General features: G+C 43.6%; 1 protein-coding gene across 1 annotated transcript; it reads left to right on the top strand.

Moving 5' to 3' along the window:
* Positions 1–1,113: 1,113 nt before the first annotated feature.
* TWSG1 (twisted gastrulation BMP signaling modulator 1) lies at positions 1,114–26,236 on the top strand. Its single transcript, XM_086740622.1, has 5 exons — positions 1,114–1,408; positions 3,341–3,506; positions 10,922–11,021; positions 15,492–15,758; positions 23,684–26,236. The coding sequence occupies exons 2-5, from the start codon at positions 3,384–3,386 to the stop codon at positions 23,863–23,865; spliced, it is 672 nt and encodes a 223-aa protein (XP_086596748.1). The 5' UTR covers positions 1,114–1,408; positions 3,341–3,383; the 3' UTR covers positions 23,866–26,236.
* Positions 26,237–26,419: the final 183 nt, after the last annotated feature.

The following is a 26,419-nucleotide window of genomic DNA, read 5'->3' as shown; positions in this document are numbered from 1 at the left end:
GGGTATGAGTTTACTTCATCAGCTATTTAGCGTAATAAAAAGTAACGTACATACCCGACAGCATTCAGAGAGCAAGGGCGTCGGGGTGTCAGCGGTGACACAAATGAGGGTGCAGGACAGTGTTGGGGTGCAATGGCAGCTCTGCACCCCGCACAGCAGCAGGAGCAGCCCCACGGGTGTCTTGGGGTTGGGAGGAGGTTGGGGGTTCAAGCGAGTTTACTGTAAAACAAAGTTAATCCCCTGGAAGTAGCAGCAGAAACGTTTTTGTGATGAATTTTGAAGTATTTTGGCAGTACCCTGTCTTATAAGGAGATCTGAAGACATATTTCTTAGGTTTAGCCTGTGTTTTCTTTACAAGGAGAGATTATTTCCTGTTATCAGGGTCTGTGAAACAGATTTTTTTTTTTTTCAATTGCAACTGCTTAGTAAAAATTCAGTTGCTTAAAAAAAGGGGACTGTCCAAATGTTTCTGCCCCTTAGGTAATGATCTCCTGGCTTCTCTGATTGGAATCCAGGGTTTGTTGCAGTCGTGTTGGGTTTGAGTTTTGTTGTTAAGGGTTTGGTTTGTTGTTTTTTTTTTTTTTTTTTTCAAGTTTACTCTGTGGGATGACACCTGGTGTGTTGTTTAAGGACGCCCTGCTGTGGATTTCTCTCGGCAAGGTGGTGCGAGTGGGGAGGGGAAGAGGGGTCGCACAGTCACGACTCGGGGAGATGGCCCTGTGTCCTTCTGGGCAGCCCGAGGGCTACTCTGGGTTTCTGGGCTCCTGGTCAGGCTCCTCCTGGGCTTTACTTCTAGGGACCCCACTCGTTACCTTGGTCCCCGGTAGCCTGGCAGGTAGGAGGACAAGCCACCCGCGCCACCAGCGGCTTTGAGCCCCTGAGTGAAGCTGCCCCAAAGCTCAGGCTCCCTTCCCCACCCAAGCCTGCCCCGGCCCTCCCGCCGCGCCTGCGGGGCTTTCCGCGCCCCCGCGTTTTCCCCCCGCTCCCACTCCGGTGGCGGTGGGGGGGTGACGCTCAGCTGCCCGCCCCGGAAGAGGAGCCCTCCCTGCCTCCCGCCGCCTCGCAGCCCCCTCGCAGGGAGCCTCCTCCGCCCGCTCCCTCCGGTCCCGTCAAGGCCGAGCACGACGCTCCCGGCCGCCGGCTCCCGGCATCACCCCGGCCCCGCTCCACGCAGCCGCCGCCCGCCGGGGCGGAGGGTCCCGGGCCGCGCCGCCGGTGGCGGGGGGAGGGCCCTGGCGCCTGACGGTGCCCCGAGGCGGGGCGGTGCGAGGCCGCGCCGCCGCCTCCGCGCTGCCTGAGGCCGAGGGGGGAGCAGCGGGACCAGGCGTGCTGCCGCCACCTCCGGAGCAGCGAGAGCCGCCGGCCGAGCGGAGCGGAGCGGGGGGTGCCCGGCCCGCGGCGCCGTCCGGTGAGGCAGCCGCCGGCGGAGCGGAGCGGGGAACGGGGACGAGTGGGTGTGGGGGCCGCCCGTGGGATGGAGCCGGTGGCCGGGGAGGAGCCGGCGGCGGCGGGGCCGCGGCTGCTTCTTTGTGACAGGAAAGTTTCGGCGCGGCCGCCCCGCTGCCTGCCGGAGGGGGAGGAGGAGGCCAGCCCCCCCCCCATCCCCCACCACCGGGTGGGGAGGATTTCGGCCGAGCTCCCCGTGCGGGGCCCCGCCTGCCCCGGGCCGCTTCGGCGTGGGGGGTGCGCTCCCTGTCACCGGCCTCCCCGGGCCTCCCGGGGGGCGGCCGGGGCCCTCGGCGGGGAGCGGGAGCCGACGGCGGGGGTGGGGGGGATGGGGGTCTTTTCCGCCGCCGGTGAGGGAGAGCGATGCTGAGCCGGAGGTGGGCAGGGGTCGTGCTGCGGGGGAGACGAGGGGAGACACCGGATCAAAGTCCCGGGAAGCAGCGGCCGGTGAAGGGAAAATGGAGCGGCGGGGGGAGGCTGGGGAGGGGGCACGCAACGCGGTGAGCCCGGGGCCGCCTCCCGTCCGAGCCGGGGGCCCGTGGGGATTGGCACCGCCCCGGCCCCGCGAAGCGATGGTGCGAGGTTAAAACACGCGTGGGCCGCGAGCCCTGCGCAGCGGAACGCGGCACCCGGTGGGAGCGGGGTTGGACCCCGAAGAGCCCGAGGGAAACTTTCTTCTCTCTGGGAGAGTTAAGGGGAGACCCCCTTCCGAGGGGAAGGCTCGCGTGTGCCCCTGCGTGTTGCGGTGGGGGGGAGTTCTTCCCAGTCCTGCGTGGGTGCAGATGGTGGTGCGCCCAGCACAGAGAGACTCCGCGTTTAATAACTGGCTTAAGAAAAACTAACCCGGCACAGATCATGCCTTATTTACACGTTGGCTTGTTTTTCTCCTTTTTTTATATTCGGATATTGCTAGTTGAGGAGTGGGATTTTTTGAGTTCGTAAAGAGAAAAAAAACCCAACATTTCTACGTAAATGAAGAACCCCAGTGTCCCATTAACTTTTTTCTCCCTCTTACGAGAACAATACAGGCTCACTGTAAGCTTGCCCAAACATGGGGCTGCCTTTTATTGCCTGTTGGTACGGTGCCTGGCGCAGCGGGGTCCCTTTTTGCCTGGGTTCATGTGCCAGGCGCCACTGGTCCTGCTGTATTGGTAACCAGTACCACCTGCCGCCGAGCTGGGTTTGCAGAAAGGGAGGGAGGTGGAACGCTTTGAACAAACCCAGTTCTTCTGTCTGTTTGAAGTAGCAGATGCTCACTTGCAGGGCTCTTGAAAATGACGTTGCTCAGAGCCTCCTGTTACTTTTTATTTTTGTAAAATGTTGATGTCTGTATTTAAAAGAAAAAGAAAAAAAGTTAACTTTGTGATTGAACTGAAAGCCTATGTGACATCTAACTGTCCGTACGAAAACAACTGTCTGGCTACATTAAAGATGACACAGCGGCTTACCTTCCACCGTGTAAAAGCTCGCTGTATAGCTTTGGTCCCAGACACCTCTGCATACCTTTAGCCTGAGGAGGTGTTACACAAAACCTACCTGTCTGCTTTATGCATTTACAGGATTAGGTCTTCGTTGGTGGGTTTTCTCTTCTGGGGCATTCTTTTTTAAATTGTCACTGTTTATAGGGTATTGTATTTGATACTGCAAATTAGAGATAGTTCACCTTGAGTTTATTGCAGTTTTAATCCAAAGGTGAAATAGCAGAAAGCTTCAAATAAGCAAGTTTGCTGGTGGAGGCGGGGTTAGGTTTTCTGTTAAGCACCCCAATCTGACCCCCCCCCCCCCAAAAAAAAAAAAAAGAGTGAATCTTTTGAAGGAATTGCAAGGGGGAAGGGAAGTAGGATTTAACTTTTTTTTTTCCAGTAGCCTTTTCAGTTGGTGGTTTTTATTTCAGTGCTGGTTGAAGTACTTGTGAAGATTGCACTCCTGCAGGAACCATGAGGCCGCAGAGCGTCACAGCGCCCACCGTCACTCTCCTCCTGTTCCTGCTGTGGATCCAGTCGACAACAGGCTGCAATAAGGCTCTCTGTGCTAGCGATGTCAGTAAATGTCTGATACAGGTACGAGTCGTGTTTCCTTTATTTGCTTTTAAGGGTTTTAAAAACAGTTCTGAAGCTGTGTCTTGAAAACATCCAGTGATACAAATAACCAATATTTTGTGTTAAATAGTGGGTTTTTAAAATAAGTTAATTATAGTCTCCTGTACATGTAAATACAGGTTAGCAACCACTTTATAGATAAGTGCATGTGTATTTGGTCATTTTTATTTTTTGAATGGAAGCATTTTCAAGTCGAGGATTCTGATTGCTGGGTTATTGTTAGAAGCCACTACCAGTCACGCTGTTAGTTTTCAGTCCCTTTTCTTCTTGATCAGTGATATTATGCATGAGGAGCAGTTTAAAACAGACATTTTATTAGAACTTTTTCTGTAGCCATCAACGATTCTTTAAAGATATTTGCAATACCAGCAGTTCAAATGTGCCTACGGTGTTCCCATACCTATCTGAGATGTTCCCCTTAACTTGCAGTCTGTCCACTGTCTTACCTCTCCTGGCCCAGGCAGAGGGTCAGTAGTTGATGCCTGATGCTTTCCATAACATCAGGTTTGCGTGGTCAGTGAAAAGGTGCCTACAAACTCATATGAGAGAACTAACACAAGTAGAGACCTAAATTGTTTTAGAGTCCTGAGGTGCATTTGGAAAAGCTTTTTGATCAGGAGAGACCTGTGGCTAGTAATGGTAGTAAGCAAGCTCTGAAAGCATGTGGATCTACCTAAAAAAAAAAAAAACCAAAGCCAAATACTTAGGAGTTGACCTGGTAGGCAGTGGATGTTAAACTCAAATCCAGATGCTGGCTTTGCCTCACGGTGTCTCTCTCTGCAGAGAAAGAAACAGACTGAGACCAGGTTGCTCTTTTTGTAGCAGGAGTTAGGAGGTATGGTGTGCAGCAGAACAAAAGTACCTTTTCTAGCAAAATTGTAAGCAGTTCTGGTAACTACCAAGTATTTATTTGCTCATGGTGTGTTGAGCATGCTTCTTGACTCCATATTGAAAAAAGGAGCCTTCATGTGATCAGTTGCAGCTTCTTTAAAAGAAACTGTTTCTAACTGCCTCTTTGTAGATTGGAAATGCAATAGCAGAGAGCACAAATATCATATGCCTGCAGTGTGCTAGTATGTTTACTGTAAATTTATGATCACAGTCTGAAAAGTGATGCAGAAGTGGCATGAAACATTTCCACATTAACTTCATTTCATTGGCTTCCATAAAAAATTTGTCTGGTTTACAAATAAAAATACTTGCCAGTTTCACAGATCAATCCTGTGGTATGAAGACTGACCGTAGGCTAAACTGCCTTCTTTTCTGGCTTCTGCACTGCCATTGCTTTAGAAAAAAAAAAAAAAAAAAGGCAACTTCTTCTAGCCGCACCATAGTCTGTGGAGTTGTTAAGTACAGGAGCAAGAAAGAGACTTTTGACTTCTACCTTTTCAAAGGCAGTGCCAGTGGTTTTGGTGGTACGTTGGGCATTGTGCACTGTGACAAGCTGATGCACTCACAAGTTCCTTCTGTTGCATTTTTGCAAATCACTTCTAGGCTTGAAACCTTTAACAAGTAAGATGCTAGTTGTGGCACTGGATGCATGAGGCACCTAAACAGCAAGTGCAGTGTTTCAGATTTGTTGATTCAGGGGAAAGCTGTCAGTCCAGAGGAAGGGGAAAACAGGGAAGATACATCATCTCCTTTTCCTGTACCACTGATGGAGTCCACCATCCATGAAAGCACAGATGTCTCCTTCCCAAGTAATCACCTTTTATCAAGTGAAGCTTGAGACACAGCATTTAAACAGTATTTTTGCGAGCTACTGTGAATAGAGCACAGCCCAGGAGAAATGGAGCTAATGCTACTGGAGTCCTTCCTCAGCTGGGCATAAGATGGCTGAGGTTCAGCGCTGCGTGGAGGCGGCTTGCACAGCTGTGCTTTGCTTGGGTTACGTTGGCATCTCTGTAGCAACACAGCCCTGTGCATGCAGAGAGACCCCTGTACTGCTTTGCTTGTTGTAGGTGTATTCTCTCTTTACTTTGTACAGGTGATGTAAAATCCCTTTTTAAAGCATTTCCCCAAAATTGAAATCATAGGCAATTCTCCGAGACCCTAAAGTAACCTGGGCCAGATGAATTATGTACAGTTACGAGGGAATGGGGTTGTTAATTTTCACCATCTGGCTGCTCTCTTCCTGCAAACAGGCCTGACATACCAGTCAGTATTCATTCTTTATAGAAGAACAAATCAGGTCAGACTAGTCTCATTGTGGGTATGAAGACTCCTAAAGCTTTGACTTAAAGCAGTTGTCATCTTTCTTCTTGGCTTTTGGTTTTGTTTTTTTTTTGTTTTGTTTTTCAAATGTTCAGCGCTGTTGTGGCAGAAGCGCTGCACTCGTGTGTGAAGGGTGTGTTGTTTCTTGGGTAGGTATACAAGGAGAGTATATCCGTGTGGTTTTTTCCTCCTCTAAACTCTTCTGGAGAAGTCTGAACTAGAAAATAAAATACTCTGTCGAGTGAGTTGCTTGGCTATCACATGCCACTTTTCCCTAATCTGTTTTTATAACTGTTCTAGTTTGGTAAAATCCATGGCTTGAAACCAAGATAATGTCACTCTGAGACAACTGGGGGAGCAAACAGAATGTGAATGTTTGTCATCTGCGTGCAGGAAGCACGGCTGCTGCGTGTTGTAGAGACATAATGAGACAAAAGACCTGCTCTCTCAAAACCCATACGGTTAGCATAAATATTCTTGCCAGCGTGGCTAGAAGTCAGTACAGTCATTACTGCCACTCCTGCTCTGCTAAAGGGTGGTCCCTACATAAATATTTATTTTGTTAGATCCAGAACAGAGCATGAGATCAACAACTCGCATGCATTCAGTTTTCCTTTCACATCTGAGGCTCTAGCTTCATTGGTGCTCTTGTAGTCTACTTCTTTGTTTTTCTGTAAGCAAAGACCTATAAGAAAATAGCATCAGACATCTCTTTGCATAAGCTTAGCCTTCACCAGAAAAACTTCTTGGCTCCCTGTAGTTGAAGGAGTTGTTGAGAAGACTTAGGAGTGTAGGCAGAGTGGGACTACAAGATTAGTTCCCATGAAGGCTTTGGATGTAGCTCCTTCCTGTGTCCCTGGGATTAGGGCATTGAAGTCCATAACTGACTGTTACCTTGCTTTTCAGGTAGGCCACCGAGCCCTGGTTGCATGCGACGTGCATATTGCAGTACTTACTCTAGCAAATCTGTTGTTGACTTGAACACATGGGTTGTTTTGATGTTTCCATATGTGGAGGAGATGAGAAGGCCAGTTACACTCGCTGGGTGGAGTGGAGGCATGTATTGTGTCCTTGCAACATGGAGGAAATCCTTGAAGACAGAAACCTGTAGGATGGGACATTCCCACAATTGTTCGTAGCAAATGAGTTTGAGATGAATCCCAGGCTGGCTCTTGTGGTGCAGAGCGACCTGTAGTAGTCAGGCTTGGCTGGTACGTCCATGTTGTGCTGGAAGCCAGGCTTTGCTGCTGCATCTGTAACACCTCTTTAAACTACTGCTGTGTGTAGGAAACAAAGGATGCTGTAGTTCAGGCATGGATTTCAGATCCTTGGAAAGAGGGGTTGTTTTCCAGAGAATATGGAGTTTTCTCTCCCAAACGCTACATGCCTGCAGTCACCTTGGCTGGTGCGGTATCGTTCTGATTAAAATCTCTCTTCATCTTTGTCTTCACCTTCTGTTAATCTTGTGTACAAACTTGTCAGCTTGAAAGGATTTCCAAGACTCTTTAGCCCTGTGGTATGAAATAAACACCACTCCTTAACTTCAGGGCTTAGGCATCTAAAAATTACTTTTAGTGTGTGTGTTGTAGCTGTGATACCTGATGCAGTTGGGTTAACAAGACAGTTCTGTCTGGTTTGCTTCCAGGATGTTTTCTGTTATTAAAGTGTTCTAGGAAAAAACGTTAGCTCTTTTTCTTTCACTCCCCCTTTCAGTTTGCGAAGATGTTGCCAATGCCTTCAGGTCCTGTTTCTCACTGCACTGAGAAAATGGTCTCTGTCGTTTCAAGAAAGCATGCAGACATTAAAATACCTTGTAAAAATCTTTATTTGCTCTATGGAGCAGAAATATCTTTATTGTATGACATGCCTGCTTCCTATTTAATGCTGTATTTTTAGACTGAGAGGCTTATTTCTTGCCTAGCAAAATACGTTCTCCGATGCACCTTCAGTAGTTCAGCTTAGGAAGTTGCCAAGTTCACTTATGAGTAATATTTTCTTCCACTGACGCCTCACCACCCCCAGCTATCAACAAGGAACGTTTCTCATTTTGCCTCGCTTCACCCACGTCTCATGTAAGCATTCTTTTAAAAAGATGTATCCTGTACAAGTATCCAATGTGGATGAGTCAGGCAGGGCTCCAGAGTGGTTAAGGAAACCATGTACGTGCAAACACACATATGGAAAAACATACAGTTATTGCCCTGAAGAGGCAGGCAAACTCTGGGAAGGAGGGAGCTGGAGAACTGTGCAGAAAACTTATTGGTTGCTCTTTCTTCCCTCCTCCCCCTCCAAGTTAAAAAAAAAAATAGTAAGTAAAAAATAGAAATAGTAAATAGAATTTTAAAATTACATTGTTCATAAGCCCTTCCTGTAAAAATAAAGTTGTTAAAATACCAGTAGGTACAGTGATGCTATCCCAAGCTAGTGCTTACACATATTGAAGCTAAGCAGAATTTTTAAAATTATGATGCGAATTTATAATTTAAGGTTAAGTCAGTGAGAATACTTTTCTCTTAGACTCACACAGTGCAATCTATTAAACTGAAACAACTTAAATTTAGTTAATTTTCTGGCTTTGATTCGTACGTTACATTTAATAGTTTACAGAGAATCACCTCCTCCCACATACTGGCTTGTTGATCTTGCAGTGTCTTTAATAAGTGTGAAGTTGTTTGTCCAGTTTTACTGTTGAAGAACAAATAAATAGGATATTTTTAATGCTAGTACATATTAATACTGTTCTCTGGCCAAGGTAACAGTACTTTACTTGTGGTTAGTTTTAACGTTGTTTTGTTCAGGCTTTTTATTCTCAAGGCTGACACAATCTGTTTATCAAACAGTAAGATAAATATTTTAGAAATGCATCATTCATTCACATAAGTCATCTTTCTAAGTTTGTGGTGTCTGCTCTTGTGGAAAAAAATTGTATATTTTATTAATGAGCCTGTTTTTCATCTTTCACTTGGAAACAGCATAGTAATAGGTGACATTAATAAGCTTTGAGGATGAAAAACTAAAAAAACTTGGTAGTTTTCCACTCTGTAAATAAAAATTCGAGACTTACTAAGACTGCGTATTGCAGAAGTGCATGTGGAGCCGGAGTCCACGCTTGATCGCTCAGCAGGGCAAACAGCTCACATCAAACTGTGCAGGCAGCAGCGTTTCTCAGCGTTGTGTACAACACGCAACAGTCTGTGAATCTGCTTTTTTTGCTGGCTTCAAGAAGATTTGTGATCTGGGGTAAAGTGAATGGAAAAATAATAGGTCAATGAATTTACACCGCACTAATACATCTGCAGCAGCTTTGGGGATTTGTTCAGTTTTAGTCCAGAACTGGGAGTCTTGAAGCTTCCTTTGCTGTATTCTTAAGGCCTGTCCGCAGCCAGACCTTGCTGTGACCTCACCCTCTGAAGCACGTTCTTTGGTCTTCTGTGGGCCTGCCTGGGTTGGTGCCAGAGAGGAGCAATCCTTTGTGCAACTCAACAGGCTGTGGATGTTTACCGTGGCCAGTGTTGCAGAATAAAGAGAGAATGGGGGCTGTACACGATCAGGAGCATCTCAGCGCCTTGCCTTGCCTAGCAAATGCACTCCTGATGTTTGGTGTAAAAATGCCTCCTGATGTTTACCAATAGGAAGCAAAGAATTACTTTAGAAGTGGAGTTTTGCCCCTTTGGCTTCTTCCCAAGGCGCTACAGAAAGACTTTTGCGGGTGATGTTTGTGTCTGCCTGTAAGGTGTGGTGTCCCTGACACAGCTGTGGTTAGCTCAGGGAGAGCCTCGGGTGGTGACTCCAGGTGAGGAGAATTTCATGCCAAATAAAAACCGTCTTCCTGCCCTTCCCTCCTCCCCACCACGCTGCGCTGTGTCCCCTCCCCGCCTTTGGAGGATGGGATCAAAGAGCAGGGATGGGCATCGTCATCTCCCTGGTCCGGTGCGCAGCAGAGATTTGCCGATGGCTCTTCCAGTAAAGCTGGGGGTGGGAAGGATCCCGTGGTCAGAGTTTCCAGTAGCGGGATTTTGTTTTCTCACCAGTTGTGTGTAATGTGATAGTTAGACAGACGTCATCAAAACCAAATTCTTAGACAGGACAACCAAATATGACTTCTTGACTGTCTGTGTTTTGCACTACGGCGTAATTCAAGCTCATATATTGTCATCACGTAGCCACAGTCTTTCGACTGAACTGGAATTACTAATATGGACTTGAGCTAGATGGAAGGAAATCGCCTGGTTTTTAGATTTCCTTCATCTCTGCAGGCTGTTTCCATGCTTTGACGTCCACAAGTGTAGTGTCTTCAGTAGGACTGCTAAACCAGCACTTCCAGTTTTAGGTAACGTGAAGAGAAAGGTTTGTCTTCTTGCTTCCGTCCCTTTTCCATTTTTCTAGTTTCGTAACGGTTAAGGAAAAATGTGTTTGCCTGCCATTTCACTTTCTAGAGGCTCCAGAAGTGCTGGAAGTATCCCAAGGTGTCAATTATGGGGGGGAGGAGGGAGAGGGTTGTTTTCATAATAGCAAAAATGAATCAGCTGGACCTGGGGCGGGGGAAATCTGGTCACTAATACTGCAGATGGAGAGCAGTGTGTAACAAGTATTCAGAGATGCACACAATCCTGTGGTCAGATGCCTTACCCGAGTAAATTCCTGTTAGAATCCACAAATAGGTGTGATGGTAGATGTCGTGCATCTTCTGGAGTATGCACGTGCAGCTTACTGTAGCTTCCTTTTTTAGGTAAATTATAACATACAGACACTGTTTATGTATAAAGAAAGATCTTTCTTTGAATTTCCTGTTTTGATGGGAAAAACATTCAAAGAACTTGTAGATTCAGGCAAACATAGAAGTATGTATGAGTAGGATTAATTTCCCATAAATAGGGTTTTTTTCTCTTTTAAATACTGACTTCACGTTTGTCTTTGGAATGTTACCTTTGGGGTAAAAAAATACCAAAAAAAACCAACAAAACCACAAACTTGCAAAAGATCCTTTTGTAAACTAAGATTGGTTCTTTGGCTGGAACTATTTTATGGTTTACTCACTGTATTAACGTACTAAGCTTTTTTAATGCCGTAATTTGAGTTGTGGCTTGAGGAGGAATTGCTGTGCCGTGTTAGTGTTTTACATCTGGGGTTGCTGTGGTGTAATGAGTTTCTGTTGTTTTCAGGAGCTGTGTCAGTGCCGCCCTGGGGAAGGGAACTGTTCCTGCTGTAAGGAGTGCATGCTCTGCCTGGGCACGCTTTGGGACGAGTGCTGTGACTGTGTTGGTAAGTTTGCATTTTGTTGGGATTTTTGTCTTTTTTTTTTTTTTTTTTTAAATTGCTTCCTTCCTGGCACATGCTGAGCTCACAGCCTTATAATAGAAGTAAAACATTGGGGCAGAATCTGTGCTTTAAACATCTTATGGCTCATTCTGTGGGTACTGAATAAATTGCTGTGGGGAACCAAACACTTGAAGGCTATATCTGCTCTGTGGAGTGGGAGTGGCGGTAGTCCAGATTTTGCTTGGTTAATGTCATTGTAACTGACTGGTAATTTTGTTTCTAAAACATAAACTTCTTGAATTGTCATCTGGAGGAAACTATGCAGCACCTGCTTCATGGGATTGAATGCTGAGTGGAGGTTTCTAATTGTAAAGTGGATTGGCAGCACACAGGGGCAATTTTAGGTTTGAGTTCCTTCATGAATCCGTGGGAGTAGGAGTAAATGTGCACAGCCCAACGTTTTCGTCATTCTTTTACGTGCAAAAAGAGCTCTTTGTGGAGGGTAAGAAAGAGGCATACAAGTTCTTATTGTAGGATTAGATGACAGTCTTAACAAGAGCAGCATTACTACTGTCAGGTCGCGGTCAGAGTTTCCAGATCTCAGGAAGTGAATGCTGTCCCTGCTGAAGGAGGATATATTCTAGTTCAGTCTCTTGTTTTATTGAATGTATTGAAAGCTTCATCCTCCTGTGGTTGCTGTAAGTCTCCCTCTGCTGCCATTCCAAATCTACCCGGCTTCCATGAAAAGGATTCATCTTGTGTGTTGTACCTGCTCTCTGCTTCTCTGGCTGGCTGGGTCTTCTCTGACTTCATTAAGATGATTAGATTCAAAAGTCTCTTTTCAGTGCAGTCCATTGCTTCTCCTGTTCCATTGTGATGTGAATATGCTTTCTGACATCCTGCTTTTTTCCTGGTCCTGGCTAGTTTACCTTTGCATTGCTTTCTTTCAGTAGGCAGTGGAGTGGCATGGTCCTGCACGTGTGTGAGTCTTCCCAATGGCGTAGAGTATTTTCAGCTCCTGTACCTGTGGAGGATATATGTTTAGAAAGAGACTCTGGCATTTGTTTTTCCTGTTTGATCTGAAATCTATTAGTGGGCTCCTTGAAAAGTGAAAAATATATATCTCTGTCTCCTTTTTTCCCCATCCCCTTTGACCTTCCAATGTCTTCTTGATTTCTGTGATGTAAAACTAAAGTGCATTGCTGTCATATTCAGTCATAGGGGTAAGGAATAGGATAGTAGGTTATTTCCTTAGTTCAGAACTGAGAGTTGGGGCTGTTCAGCTTGGAGAAGAGGAGGCTCTGGGGAGACCTTATAGCAGTCTTCCAGTACCTCAAGGGGGCCTGCAGGAAAGATGGGGAGAGACTCTTCAGTAGCCCATGTTGTGACAGGACTAAGGGTAATGGTTTCAGAATAGAGGGAGGTAGATTTAGATTAGATATTAAGAAAAAAATTTTTACAATGAGTGTGGTAGAACACTGGAACAGGTTGCCCAGGGCGGGGGTGGATGCTCCATCCCTGGAAACATTCAAGGCCAGATTGGATGAGGCTCTTGAGCAACTTGATCTGGTTGGAGATGTTCCTGCTCCTTGCAGGGGGGTTGGACTAGATGACCTTTGAAGGTCCCTTCCAAACCTAACCATTCTATGATCTGGTGTAGAAAGCAAGGCATAGTGTGCTCATCTCGTCTAGGGAGAGGAAGAACCTGCCTTCTGGGATTATGAAGGAAAAAAAGCCAAGTCCACCCGTTTTTTTTTTTTTTTTTTTTTTTTTCCCCCCCTAGATCTGTAGATTGCTCACTATTCTGCTGCTGTTACCCATGGTGTTATCTAGGAGAGAAGTTAACAATGTTTTAGGTTCCATTTCCCAGTACTGAGTAAACTAAAATATCTCCTGGTGGTTCTGTGGGTACCTCAGACCTCCCTGGTTCTATGGCATGGTCCTATTCAGAAGTTGTTCTTCTCTTCGTTGCAGGGTCGTCCTTGCTGTAGCCATATTCAAATGAGCAAACAGGAGTGCAGGGCATATCCAGCTTCCTGGAGACAGTTCTTTGCTGATACTTGAGCTGATATTTAAGTCTCTATAGCGTGATCAAGTCTGATGTAAAAGCAGATAGGTTATCGTGTCTTTCAGATCATTTCTGCTCTGAGGTCAGGAATTGCCTCCTACCCTCCAGCATTAATTCTGCTTCTGGTCAGTTTGTGCCCTGCGTTTGTGTGGATGTTCTCTCTCTTCTCAGACAGGGACAAAGACACTGAAGGAGGGAGTACAACAACAGGTTCCTCTTTCCTGTACTTTTCTAAGCTCTGTGTGTTAAGCTCTTCTAGTCCCTCTTGTAAAGGCTTGTCTGTTTCCATCATTTCAATAGCCTGTTTCTGCATCTTCACATCTTCTCATCCATTCCAAAGCAGCAACGTATACATGTTTGTTCCTTACCAGTTGCTCATAAGTTAAGCTTTTTTATTTTTGTTTTAACCAAAGCTATTGTATTATTATTATTATGTATAATTATAATTAAAATACTGTAAAAATAGTAATAGGGAAGGATTTTTGTGGAATGAGCAGTTACCCATTAAACTATGAGCAATGTTTTCTTGGCACCATCTTAAGATAATATTTTCATAGTGATATGCAAACGAACTGTACACATTCTGTAATAATTTGATAAACAACCGTGGTGTTATTTTTTTCCTATGTGTCCCTCTTATCAATTAAATTTCTTTTGTGAAGCCAACCTGACAAGAGGCCTCTAAAAAGGCTTACTGGTTTCTATTTCACAGCATTAATACAATGACATCAACTAAAGCATACATCTCTTGATTTCTCTGTACAAAACTCTTACTGGGTTTGGTATCTTCCTAATTAAATTTTGTGTGGGCATCCTTTATTACAATTGTGGGGTGAATATTTGAAGTGCTTACTAAAAGGCGATAATGCAAGGATAGAAATTTTTGATTAAAGCAGTGAGTCCAGGAATGTCTGTGAAAAACAAACCTAGATGAGATGAGTAGGAAAATAATTGTTTACAGTAGGAAGTTTGCATAAGTGGAATTATTTTTTAGTGTGAACTGATGATGTTTGGAAGAGAGGCGCTTTTTTTTTTTTTTCCTACCCAATATTTGGCTCACTTTTTAGTAGGAGCAGACATCTTATGTTATTCCTATTATTAAATGCTGGTAATGCTAACCACTTGGTTAAGATTTGCCAGATCGCATGCTGATCATCATGGGCGAACTTCACTCTGTTTTTCCATTTCATTATGGAAATCCATCTACGTAGATTGAAAAGATTCTGGGTTTGTGTAAGGTTCTACTTAAATACGATTTCTGAAGCAGGAGTCCTAATGTATCTGCAGGGCAGAGATGCTTCTTTGGTTGTGTGGGGCAGGTAGACTTTGAACATTTATGTCCCATACCACTTTGTAGCAAGAGACTTTAAGAGCGGTGTGCTTTGCAGCCGTAACTGGCTAACTGTATCTGTAAAACTATTCAAAACAATATCCAGATGTACATAAGGAAAATGGATTTGTCTGTCTCTTGCCAGGTGACTTCTAATAGTGTTTTATGGCTTTTGAGTTTAAATACCTATGTAGGTACAACTTTTTTTTTTAATCTTGGTCGTTTGAACTTTTGGATTAAATCAAGGTACCCACCAATTTCATTGCTGGTAATAAATGTTAGCTTTTAAATGGTTAATGAAAAAACAGCACCTGCATTGCACATCACAAAAACATTTTGTAGGAAATGGCAGAAAGGACTACAAGGTTTCAAAAAAGGTACCACAAAGACATTGAAAAATAAGGAAGAGGTAACCAGGAAATAAGCATTTTGCCTTTAGTGACCCCTCCAACTAAGCAGCAAAACAAGATTCATCTCATCTGTCTCTGAGCAGATAGAGTAATTTAGACTCTTCCTCCCTCCTGATACTGATCTTTGCACCTCTGGCAGACGACTAATAAGATCTAGTGCACTGCTGCAGCAGATGAGATCAAATACTTGAATTGTGATCAAAAGTTTCGTGTACCTCAGGACTTGTTAAGATACTATCTTCCTTTACTTGTAAGCTTTCATTGCAGATTTATGCTAGTATTGATTATGCTGTGCTTTGTCTCTTTTCCCAGGGGAAACAAACCCTTTGTTGAACTCTTTATATTCTAAACTGTAATGGTAGTATAAAAAGGGAAGGGAAGTGCCATGTAGATGAGGTTTTTCTTTTCACTTGCATCTCAGAAGTTGCAGATGTGTTTTGTGGAAGTCTGCAAAGATCTGAAACCTGCCATTATGGAAAGCTCATCCTGCTTTATTTGGTGGCACTCCTGCTATTGAGTGAAGAGTGGGACATATACATAAAAGGGCTCTGTTCTGCTTGGCAAAAAAAAAAAAAAAGCCATTTTAAGTTTCTAAATATTCCCACCTGTTCCAAGGAGAAGAGTTTAGGGAGTTTCATGTAACTTACTGTTTCATTCCTCTGCAGGTATGTGCAATCCTCGCAATTACAGTGACACACCTCCAACATCCAAAAGCACTGTTGAGGAGTTGCATGAACCAATTCCTTCTCTTTTCCGGGCACTGACAGAAGGGGACACTCAACTGAACTGGAATATCGTTTCCTTCCCTGTGGCAGAAGAACTGTCGCACCATGAGAACCTCGTTTCCTTTTTAGAAACGGTGAACCAACCACAGCATCAAAATGTCTCTGTTCCAAGCAACAATGTCCACGCACCTTACTCTAGTGACAAAGGTAATGAGTGTAGTGTCTAAATTCTTCACATTTCCTCTGATCTCTTCTAGGAGCCTTCTCGGTGCATATTCTGTGCTTGTCTGTGCTTGCTGCTTCTTTTCCTGTAAAAAATGTTAAAAGTTCAGCCTAATTTTGAGCATGGAAAAGGAGTGAGGCAAAAGTATTGAGGAACGTGGAAGATGGTGTTAAAGTGTCTGATGACCCTAGGAGACGCTGAACCACATGCATGAGTCTGTTATCTCTGTAATTCCTCCTGTGGCAGGAGCCAGTTTGTTCACGTTACTTCATGTGCACTGGCACGGTATTTCCTTTGACTTTGAAGCAGTTACCTGTATACAGGACAGATCAAAAGATCAAACAATCAATCCAAATTATGTATCGGTGCAGAGGTAGGCAACTGAATCACATGGCTTCAGAGGTTTGAGAATGCCACACACCGTAAACCATTGTATCTGAAGCAGATGCTTATTTATTTCATCTGAGCTGGCATAACTTGAACTCTTTAGAAGGACGTTTGTAGGGAATCTAGGATTAACAGTAAACCTGAGTAAAATTCGCAAGATCACTATTTATGTTGAGGAAGGATATGTGACAGACAGTCTTAAAAATAAGCAATTTGGGGGCAAGGGTTCAACTTCTGGATTCATTCCTCTTGTTTTATATCAAGTTTTTTTAGTATTCTCAGCTTTAGTTTAGAGGACAGACTTCAGAATATTGTTTGTGGGAAGCTGAGAAGTTTGAGGTAGTGACAGCAGTGGCATAAGAAAAATACTCTCTGCTTCTTGGTTTCCGTACTAAACCTGAAATACTTTCCCCAGCAAATCATTACATCAGACTTAAAAGAATCTCAAACAGTTCATAGTGAAGTGGCTGCTTAACAGGGGGGAAAAAAAAAAAGCATCTGATTTGTTTTATTAGTGTAATTAATGCTTTGCTTCCTTCCCAGCACACACTTTAAGTATTCATAAAGCCCAAATGTTGCTGTTGTGATGGCTCTTTTATCTTATCCATGAAAGATACCCTAATTGATGGACACACTGCTTTTCCATACCGCTGTGAACCTTTTACCAAGTTGCGTTTCTGAATAGGACTGCTGTTGATTAAATGGGATCATAATGGCAGCTTTTCTAATTTCCTTTGGTTAAGGCATGTTAGAAAAATAAATTAATTCCAGAACTGGGAAACCAGATGGTCAGAAAGCATTTCATTCATATGTCTTTGACGTTACTAAAATGCTTGCTCGCCATTATGAGAGTGATGCAGAAAGCCATGTTAAACGGCAAGCCACAAAAAACCCTGTGTGCAAACACTACAGTATTTAAAGATGTAAATTATACTTGGGGTAAAAAAATTATGCTTGGAACAATCTTGAATATGTCCCCCTGTACTTAGGTACTGCAGCCCAGATGGCTGTTCCCTGACAGTCCTTTACTACCGTACCAACAGGATGGGCTAATGATAGTTTTGGATTAAACTTGGAATTTGAGTTGCATCTCAAGGGTGTGGAGGAGTTTTTTAGTTTAACAACATGGACAGAGAAAACCCACAGCAAGAGTAGGGAAGTGATCGTCCCCCTGTGCTCAGCACTGGTGAGGCCACACCTTGAATACTGTGTGCAGTTTTGGGCCTCTCACTACAAGAAAGACATTGAGGTGCTGGAGCACGTTCAAAGAAGAGCCCGAAGCTGGTGAAGGGTCTGAAGAACAGGTGTTATGAGGAGCAGCTGAGGGAACTGAGGTTGTTTAATCTGGAGAAGATGAGACTTTATTGCTCTCCATAGCTGCCTGAAAGAAGGTTGTAGTGACGGGGGTGTTGTCTTTTTTCCAAAGTAACAAGTGATAGAATGAGAGGAAATAGCCTCCAGTTGCGCCAGGGGAGGTTTAGACTGGATGGGTAGATTCAGCAAGGAGGACTGGGGAATTGTACCTCTTGTGCTGGATGTTGTGTGAGCCATGGGATAGCATTGTTTCTAATACTTTTTTTGATGAGTTCATTGGGGAAGCAGTAACCAAAAGGTGGAAGGGTAGTAGGTCAAGGGCTAAAGAGCCTAGTGAGCATGGACACAGAGAGGAAGCCCAGGAAGTTGCTGGAGTCTGATGGGTTTTGCCCATGCAAAGTTCAGTCACACAGGCAAGTCCCTGTGGTTTAACAAGCTAGCATGTGTTAGAGGAACCACTATAACAGAGGGTGGGTCTGTGCGTGTGCACGTGTCCATGCTCAGTTGCAGTAAATACAAGCTTAGTCTGCAGTGGAAGAAACTCCATCTCTTTACCCTTTCCTTCTCCCCAGAAGTGCTGCTAGGCTTAAGGGCAGATCTTGTAAATGGAGATGTCCTTTGGGTGACTTGCTAAGCAGTTGTCTTCAAGGCTGTGACATTGAGGGATTTGAAAGAATATTTTTTTTGAGCAGGAACACAGATGCTTTATGTTTTATTTACAGTGGTGTGCCTCCTTCGTTTTGTGGTTCCTATGTGGCTTCTTGCATGCTTCACTCCAACATGGTGTGTCGGCAGCAGCTTATTTGTTGCATTTCCTGTAAAAGGAGAGGGGCTAATGAGAGGTAGATTTTGGTAAGGGAACAGTAGCTTCTGTGCTGTCTTCTGGAATACATCCCAAAATTTGGAAAGCCTCTGCCTATAAATACCCCTTGTCACATCATGTAACACAGTTCTGATTTTAATTGCAATGCACGTTCATGCAAGGATCACTGTTAAGCTAGTCCAGGGTGTCAGGCTTGCTCCATGCAGTTCTGGGTGAGTGCTCGGAAAAGCAGCACCAGCCACAGGCCCCAGCGAGCTTCGTGCCTGAGCGGCATGAAGCCACCAGCCCCGGGAGGGCGGCTGTAGATCCGGGAGGAGGTGGGGTGTGGTGGGATATAAAGCATTCCTTTCTCGCCCCAGCCTACTGCAAGCTCAGCCGCCAGACCTTGAACTTCCCCGTTATTATCTTAATGAGAGTCTTCCCTTTCCTCCTGCGAATTGACTTTTAACGTTTTAGCTGCCAAAGTATGTGTGCACTGCTGGAACTGCTGTAGTTCTTCATATCAGTAGTTTCTGGCATTTGAGCTGCTACTTCAGAGAGGATTGTGATAATTATTAATCTAGATCTACATTTATACTTTATTATTTTTTAGCTGATACCCTCAGAGCTCTGAACTGCGAGTTCAGATGTTTAAATAAGCTTAATTGTTTCAGATGATGACAGGATGTTGGCGAGAGAGAGAGGGGAACTAGATAATTTTTGGCAACTGATGAAACAAAATCTGTATTGTAGTAAAGAGTTTCTGACTTACACTGCTTGGTGACACAGGGGATGGTGTCAGCTCTGCGCTTCCACTCTCCTCCAGTGCCAGCCTGGTAGAGGAGAGCTAGAAATCCAGTAATGTGACATCTACCCCTGTAGGTATTCTAGGAAGATTTTTTTTATTATTATTATTATTTGTTTCTTTTAAAAGTTCTGATTGGCATAAAATGATACAGCTGCTGGATGGACGGTTACCTTTTAAAGTACTTTTAGAGCTGCCAATAAATAGACCAGCAGGCAACTGAACTTAGCACCTTTGACTTCAAAGGTAGCATACAAGGAATTGTCACTATCTGGGAAAGCTTTTTCGTCTTGTAAGCTAAGGAATAATGCCTGTCTACAAGAGCTGCATTGTTTTACCTTCTCAGAGTTGCTAAATTCTGAGTGCACCAATACAGATCTCACTTGCAGCACAGACAATATCATAGCAAAGCCTGATAGAAATGTGAGTTCGTTTCTTCTGGGCATTTTGAATTTAGACTTAATTGTTGTTTCTCCCACACAGTCTTCATTGAGTATGAATTGGGAGGAAAAAAAGGTGAAAAACTCACCCTCTGGGGAAGGGAAAAAGAAAAGGGTGCTATGTAGCTGGGAGTCTCCTGCTGCTCCTTCCCCCTCCCTCCCCACCTGTGGTCTGCAGCCCTTACTGTGTGAAAATTGGCAAAATGCAAATGAAAGAGCTGTTAGTGCACTAACATCCTTTTTATCTACACTGAGGGAGCCAAGTGATGACTCTGTAATTAGGTTTGTGAAACAATTTAAATGCTCTTCAAGATCCCAGCTGAGCCTGTAGGTATGTATTTTTTTCTCCGTGTGTAACTCTGTTTCTGCAGCCTCTAAAGAGAGGTTTAATGCTTGAGGCAAGGAACTCTCCTGCTTTCAGTAATTCAGCCTCTAGGTGGGCACACAGACCCTGCCGAGGATGGAGCAGGAGTGTCCTGTGACGGACAAAGTGCACCCGGGCCAATCTGACTCATTCAGACCTGGCAAGTCTCTGAGTGAGTGAGACTTCAGAAACAGTTTGTTAGCATATGCAGGGAGCATGTCCTCCAGCTGCTTAGAAGAGCTACTGGGAACCAGCCAGGTCTACTGCTGGCTCTGGCCTGCAGTGTACAGTCTGTCCTCTCCCTTTCACAGCGTTTTTGGACTGGTCCTCTAGGAATTAATCCTTTTGGCTTGTGTGCAGGTGGAAATAAACTTTCTTCTCCGCTCTCCAGTCAATCAAGATTAATGTCCTTGGATGTCGTGGCCACCTTACTAAGGTTGAGGTCTGGCTTTGGTTCCCATTTGGGTCCTGGGAGAGTGGTTAAGGAGACCAGTCTCTCCAGTTTCACAGGACCTGACTGCTGTCATCTGGTTTTGACAGGGTTATGGGCCTGGTGCTGCTCATCCTCCAGCCTCCTTGCCCCCCAAGAGATGTCTTCAGTCTCTCAGTTCAGTGTCATTGATCTTTACATCCTAGCAATCACAGGCTTTTCTTCCAGAAGAGGTTTATTTCAAGTTTCAGCAGGCGTTAGCTGATGAAGTGGGCTTCTCCAGGACTTCTAAACTGGTACTAACACAGATGAGGCTGTCACAGATGAGGTTAACATGAAGGTTAACACAGATGTCTCCTAACACAGAGGGGACTGGTCATTCTCTAAGGTGAAGACAGCCTGCAAGTGCTGGGAACAGCTAGCTCACCTCAGTGTGCACAACTTTCCTGACAAGCTTTCCTGACCTACTGTAGGCTTTTCTTTGTGTGTTGCAAGTTGGAGTCCAGTGATGAACATGATAGCTGTGAACACTTCTGGTGATCCTTTGGAGACTTGTGGTTTCTTTAAAGAGTTGTTCCACTACTCTCTAGAGAGAGCCATGAGTCCTTTTCCCTTCTCAAGCTGATCCAGAGACTAGGTCAAGTTAGGTGGAGATGGTATCTCAAAAGCTGATTTTGCAGCAAGAAATCTTTCTGGATTAGCCACGGTTGCCTGTTTCAAGGCAGTGGCTCTGTGCCTCCAGCTGACACCTTCTAAGACTGACCCTACCTATAGCATGTAAGGTCAAAGGCGAGAAGAAAACTACTAAAAAGGTATAAAAGGAGTTATTTGGAATTAAGCAAGAGAGAACAAAGAGTATGAGTATGTCTTAGAGAGGCTTCTGTAAGGTTCCTGTGCTTGCATGCCAGCACTGAACTGGATGACCGATGAGACACTCACTGCCGCTTAGATTTCATGAGGAATGCTGCCTGGAGACTCACCTCTACTTTCTCACACCCTACCCTTCCACTGAAAACCTCCTGTGAGGAGTGAGGGAGACAGATACCTGGGAGTGTCTGGGCCTCCTGGGAATGGGTGGTGTGTGCTCCTTCTTGGGACTATGACAATCTGAGCTTTCTGTTGCTGGTGATGAAATGTTGCCAAATCCTCGTGTGTTCTCCATAAGAAGTCAAAGCTGCTGTATGGCCTGTAGGTGAATTCTTGGGTGGCTTTGGTGGCTGCATCTCCCTACCACTTTTCAGCTTTGGCTGAGCACTTTAGGTGTACACCTGGTTGGTCACTCTTTGCATGTGGTACCATAGAGTACATTTCTGTTTTGCCCTTTCCTCCTCCCTCTGTGACTAGTGTCCTTACTGAAGCTGTAGATATGTTGGTTGGTTTTAGGCAGAGGTTTTGTTCTCTGAGAACTTTCTTTCTCTGGTTGCTGTGCCTCAGGCTTTATTACAGGGGGTCATAGAAACAGAAGTACCAAGAATGGGACAGGACTAACACAACCACAGTGAACTTTGTTGACATTCCCAGCAGTACTTCAGGTACCCCAAGATTTCTTGGACACCTGCCACTTTACTCACAGCACAGCTTTTCTGGGAGCAGAAAACTGCTTCAGCTGTGGGTATGCACTTCCTCCCAAGATCCTTATTGCCTGTTGCACTGTATTTGGTGTCTACAAAACGTGTACATCGGTTCAGACGTTGAACAAGGCAGTGAATACTCTCTTGCTTCTAGTGGGCTGGCATGATGTCCTGTGACCCTCTTGCAGCTGTTTAGTAGTAAAATAGTTTGACAGTGGTCAGTGCTTCCTCATACATGTTTTAATAAATGATAATTCTTAAAAGGGTAGGCAAATATGTCAAGGAGGAGGACATGTCCACAAAAAAGCTGTTTGGTACATTGTGATCTCCTGTATGTTGTGTTGTCCCTTGTCACGTGCCCAAAAGCACGGGCACCACAGAGATCATCTATTGTTGGTACTGGGGAAACCAACTGCATAATTCTGATGACTTGTAAGGTGATGGAGACCCTTGCTGGCCTCAGCTCACCTTTGGACCTTACTGTAAGAGCTTGCCATGAGATATGTATACTTCTGAGGCTGCTAATTGATGGGGCACCAGTATTTTGAAGGGGAGGTTCTGGTGCACTTCAGCCTTCCAAGATTTTCTCACATATAAGAGACTGGATAAATGCTGTGGTTAACGTGTACTGCTCTGACAGTCCTTTGATCACTCACCCTTCTCCATATCTCCATAATCATTAAAAAAAACCCAACATTGTCTTGATTTACCATTTACATTTGGATCACATTTTTCTAAGCTAATGGAATGTAGGTCAGTATGTTTCTCCTGGATCCACACACCATAAGTAGTGATAGGCTAGAAAGCCCCTTGACATCTCCAGCTCACAAATCTCTCTGATGTGTGCGATGAGACATCGTGTTTGCAGACAGCTGTGAGTTGTGCTTTTCCCCAAAGCGTGCCAAGTCACGCCGGGGTTAAGTGTGATTCAGACAAGGTCCTTTGGAGGATGAACAAAGTTATGGTGTAACTGGTCAGCACAGAAGAAAGTTAGTAGAATCTCTCAGCTTGGAGAATTGGAAGTAGACTGGGGATGGATGTTTTTGTTTTATAGTTATGGTGAATGCCTCAGCTCCGGTTTGAGGTTGCAACACCAAACTTAATTCAAGTTTGGCCTATCAAGTAATTCTATAGATGTTAGAAGAATAAAGTTGAAGCTTACGCAGAAGGAGTTTCTTAATCTTAGTAGTAAAGCTTGTGGTGCTCCTAAAAAAAAAGAAGAAAAAACTGCAATTTCAAGTTGAGGAAAATGGGATTCTCTAGTTCTGTGATTTCATGTGGCTGAAGAATATTGTAGAGTTGGGGGGGTGAGGTGGAAATGTTTACACTTTAAAAAGTGGGTTTTGGTGTTCTTTAAATAACATCTCTAAACCTGAAGTTTTTCCTGATAGCACATAGTAACCGCTGGCAGCTGTGAAAGTGATATCTTGATAGCACGTTCAGAGGACACATGCTTGTTATTTTGGCATAGCCTGTCCTTACATTTTAGAAAGTGTCCCTCATAACTGGGGGACAAAACCCAAAAACGTTCTTGCCTGTGACTATAGAAATAAATTCATCCAGGAGAGCAGACAACAGGTTGAGTTGCAGACACTGAAAACTTGGAGTTGATAGATTGTACCTTGGCGCTCTGCCTCTTCTCTCTGCTTTCACTATCACCTTTTTTTTCCTTATGCCTCATAGTCATGATGATTTGCAATCCTACTTCAAAAGCTGCACATTTAACTAATTTTTAACTAATCTTTAAAAAATTTTTAAGGCCTTCTAAACCAAATCTTTTCCCCCTTTTGGTTTAGAACACATGTGTACTGTGGTGTATTTTGATGACTGCATGTCAATACATCAGTGCAAGATCTCTTGCGAGTCCATGGGAGCTTCCAAGTATCGATGGTTTCACAACGCCTGCTGTGAGTGTATTGGGCCAGAATGCATCGACTACGGCAGTAAAACTGTAAAATGTATGAACTGCATGTTTTGAAGCAGGAAAATTGTAATATAGCAATATTGAGGCCAAAGTAATCTCTCTCAATTAAAGAGACGAGGATTGCAAATACTGCGTTTTGATGGAGTGCCTACTGGTTGCAATTAAATGTACCTGGTTGCAAAAAGATGTATAAAATCTGAGAACTTTTTTTTCTTTTGTTAATTAATGTAAGCAAGGCTAACTAGTAGAAGTTTGAACACTACGTTTTAAGTTTATTTTTCTTTTTTTTTTTCTGCTCAAATGGTACAGCTGTGCTCATCCTTACTGTTGTGATTGTTTTCCTTTGATTTGAAAGTATTGACTATACTGGTTTTCAAAATCATAGGATCATAAAACAGAGTTGGAAGGGACCTTTAAAGGTCATCTAGTCCAACCTCCCTGCAAAATGTAGTACTATATGTTGTAGTTTAGAGTAGGGAAACCTTAAGAATATGGTAATGAGAATTCCATCGTCTAAGTTCAACAAATAATGAAATGGCTGCTAGGTTGGAAGGCAGTGGTTGTTCTTTAGGTGCTGGGTTTTTGATTTTAGTTTCTAGGTTTCTTTTTTAACTTTATTACCTTCCAGTTTTTGAGCTTAGTGTTCTATTGTGAAAATGGTATTTGGAGAAAAAGAAAAATTCATGCTTTCTCTTCAAGTTCATCACATGGGCTGTCATGGATAAAATCCTAACTTCTCAGAAGGGCTGTCCAACAGAACACTAGGTATGGGACATTGTTCTTCCAAGTTTCATTTGCCTTGCTCTCGTAAGTACATTGGGGCCTATGTTGCATAATTTATATACTTTAAAAAAAAAAAAAGATCTTTTTAGTTTTCTCTTAGATACCAAAATAAAGCTAAGTGCAGTTTCATCTCCCTCCTTTTGCACTCTTCTCTAGGGTTGCTTACTCCCTGAACGTTCAGTCCAGTAAAGGAAACACGGAAGGTTATTATGGATTTAGTGACTAAATGAATAAAGAAGAATGAAATGACATGAACTAGCAAGTGGTGTAGAGGGCTACCAGTTGAGCAGTTGGCAGCAGGCGTGTTCCCATTTAGTAGTTTGCTGCGAATATTTATTCCAAAACATTTTTTTTTTTGCCCCATGAAATATCACTGAAGAAGGGAAGATGTGTCTGCAAAGGCAAAGTTAGGATGTTCTGAGTTTAGAACATCATCCATTTTTCTAAGTAAAGAGTTTTAATATGTTGACAGTTATATAGCAGTTACTATGACCCAGTTAGGGCTCCATTGATAATGGTACTAAGTACAAAAATAAAGTGTGTGATCAGCTTTTGGTATTTATAATGATGTGGGTTCTAACTCCTTGAAATTTTTTTTTTTAATGCATATATGCATATGTACACACAAAAAAAAGAACTGACTATTCATGTTTCTCTCACTAGTCTCAGTCTAGAGGGATTAAACTGTTTTCTAGTTACTTCTGTCTATCTGTACCATGTACAAATGAAAGCAGTAATTTTAAATTTATTTCATTGAAAAGTTTGCCTGAATGTTTTTTTCATCTTTCTCATGATACAGTTCTTTCAATAAGATGAAATAATAATTAAAAAATGGACTTTTGTGAAATAATGTTACTTTCTTTAGTCTCTTTTTCAGCTATGAAGAGGTACTTGAAAGATGAATGTTTATTGTTTTGAACAAGGATAATGGAATACCTTCATACTTTAAACTTGCAATTAAGTGATAAAAAAAATCATAGACGTGAATAGAAAAACTTAGCTTATCATGACGGAATTTTTCTTCCTGTATTTGACAATTCACGGTATCTATTCTTGAGTTTCTTAAAATGAATGGAGAGAAAGAGTATGTTAGAATAGCTGTGACTGTTTTAGCTGGAGGGTGATGTGTCGTCATTCCTGACCAAGATAGGAGACATAGTAAGCATTGCTACAGACCATTAGCATGTTTCGGATTCTTGCAGTGTGAAATTATTGGAAACACTATAGCAGTTCTGAATCTTCTTGGGGGAAAAACAGGGCTGATGTTTCTGGTCAGGCACCTGCTGCCCCGTGGACCTGTGACACCGTCTCCATTTACATCATCAGAATTTCACTGTGAGGTCAAGTCAAGGGAACAGCAAGGGTGGGGAGCGGGAGGGAAGGGAGGACTGGCCTAACAGGTGTCCAGCAAACACTGTGGGGAAGGCAGGAAGATGTAAATACAGTTGTCTGTGTAATGGCCTGAGAGCAGGTAGTGAGGATGCACTCTTTGTGGGGCTTGCCTTATTTTTTTGTAATTCCTGATGCTGTCTAGAGTTTGCTGTGAGCGTTGTGTGTATGCAAGTGTCATACAGCAACATCCAGTATATTTTATTACAATGAGTGTTTTAAGAGGTATTTTAATAAAAAGATATTACTGGTCTGTGTGTTTTCTTTCTTGGGATTTCCTCAGGGCAAATGTTACCAGGAAGCATATTGTAACAGTTACTGGTCTAAACAGGGAATAATACAGAGAATTAACTCTTCAGCAGTTTTTTTTTCAAAAAATAAAATTGTAGTTCTGAGGTTTTTTCTTTACATAAATTAATAGAATAGAATTTTATTA

Source organism: Chlamydotis macqueenii, chromosome 2 (genome assembly GCF_036417535.1).
Source record: "Chlamydotis macqueenii isolate bChlMac1 chromosome 2, bChlMac1.mat, whole genome shotgun sequence".
In the NCBI taxonomy this organism is placed as follows: Eukaryota; Metazoa; Chordata; class Aves; order Otidiformes; family Otididae; genus Chlamydotis; species Chlamydotis macqueenii.
This window is presented reverse-complemented; position numbering and strand designations above follow the sequence as displayed.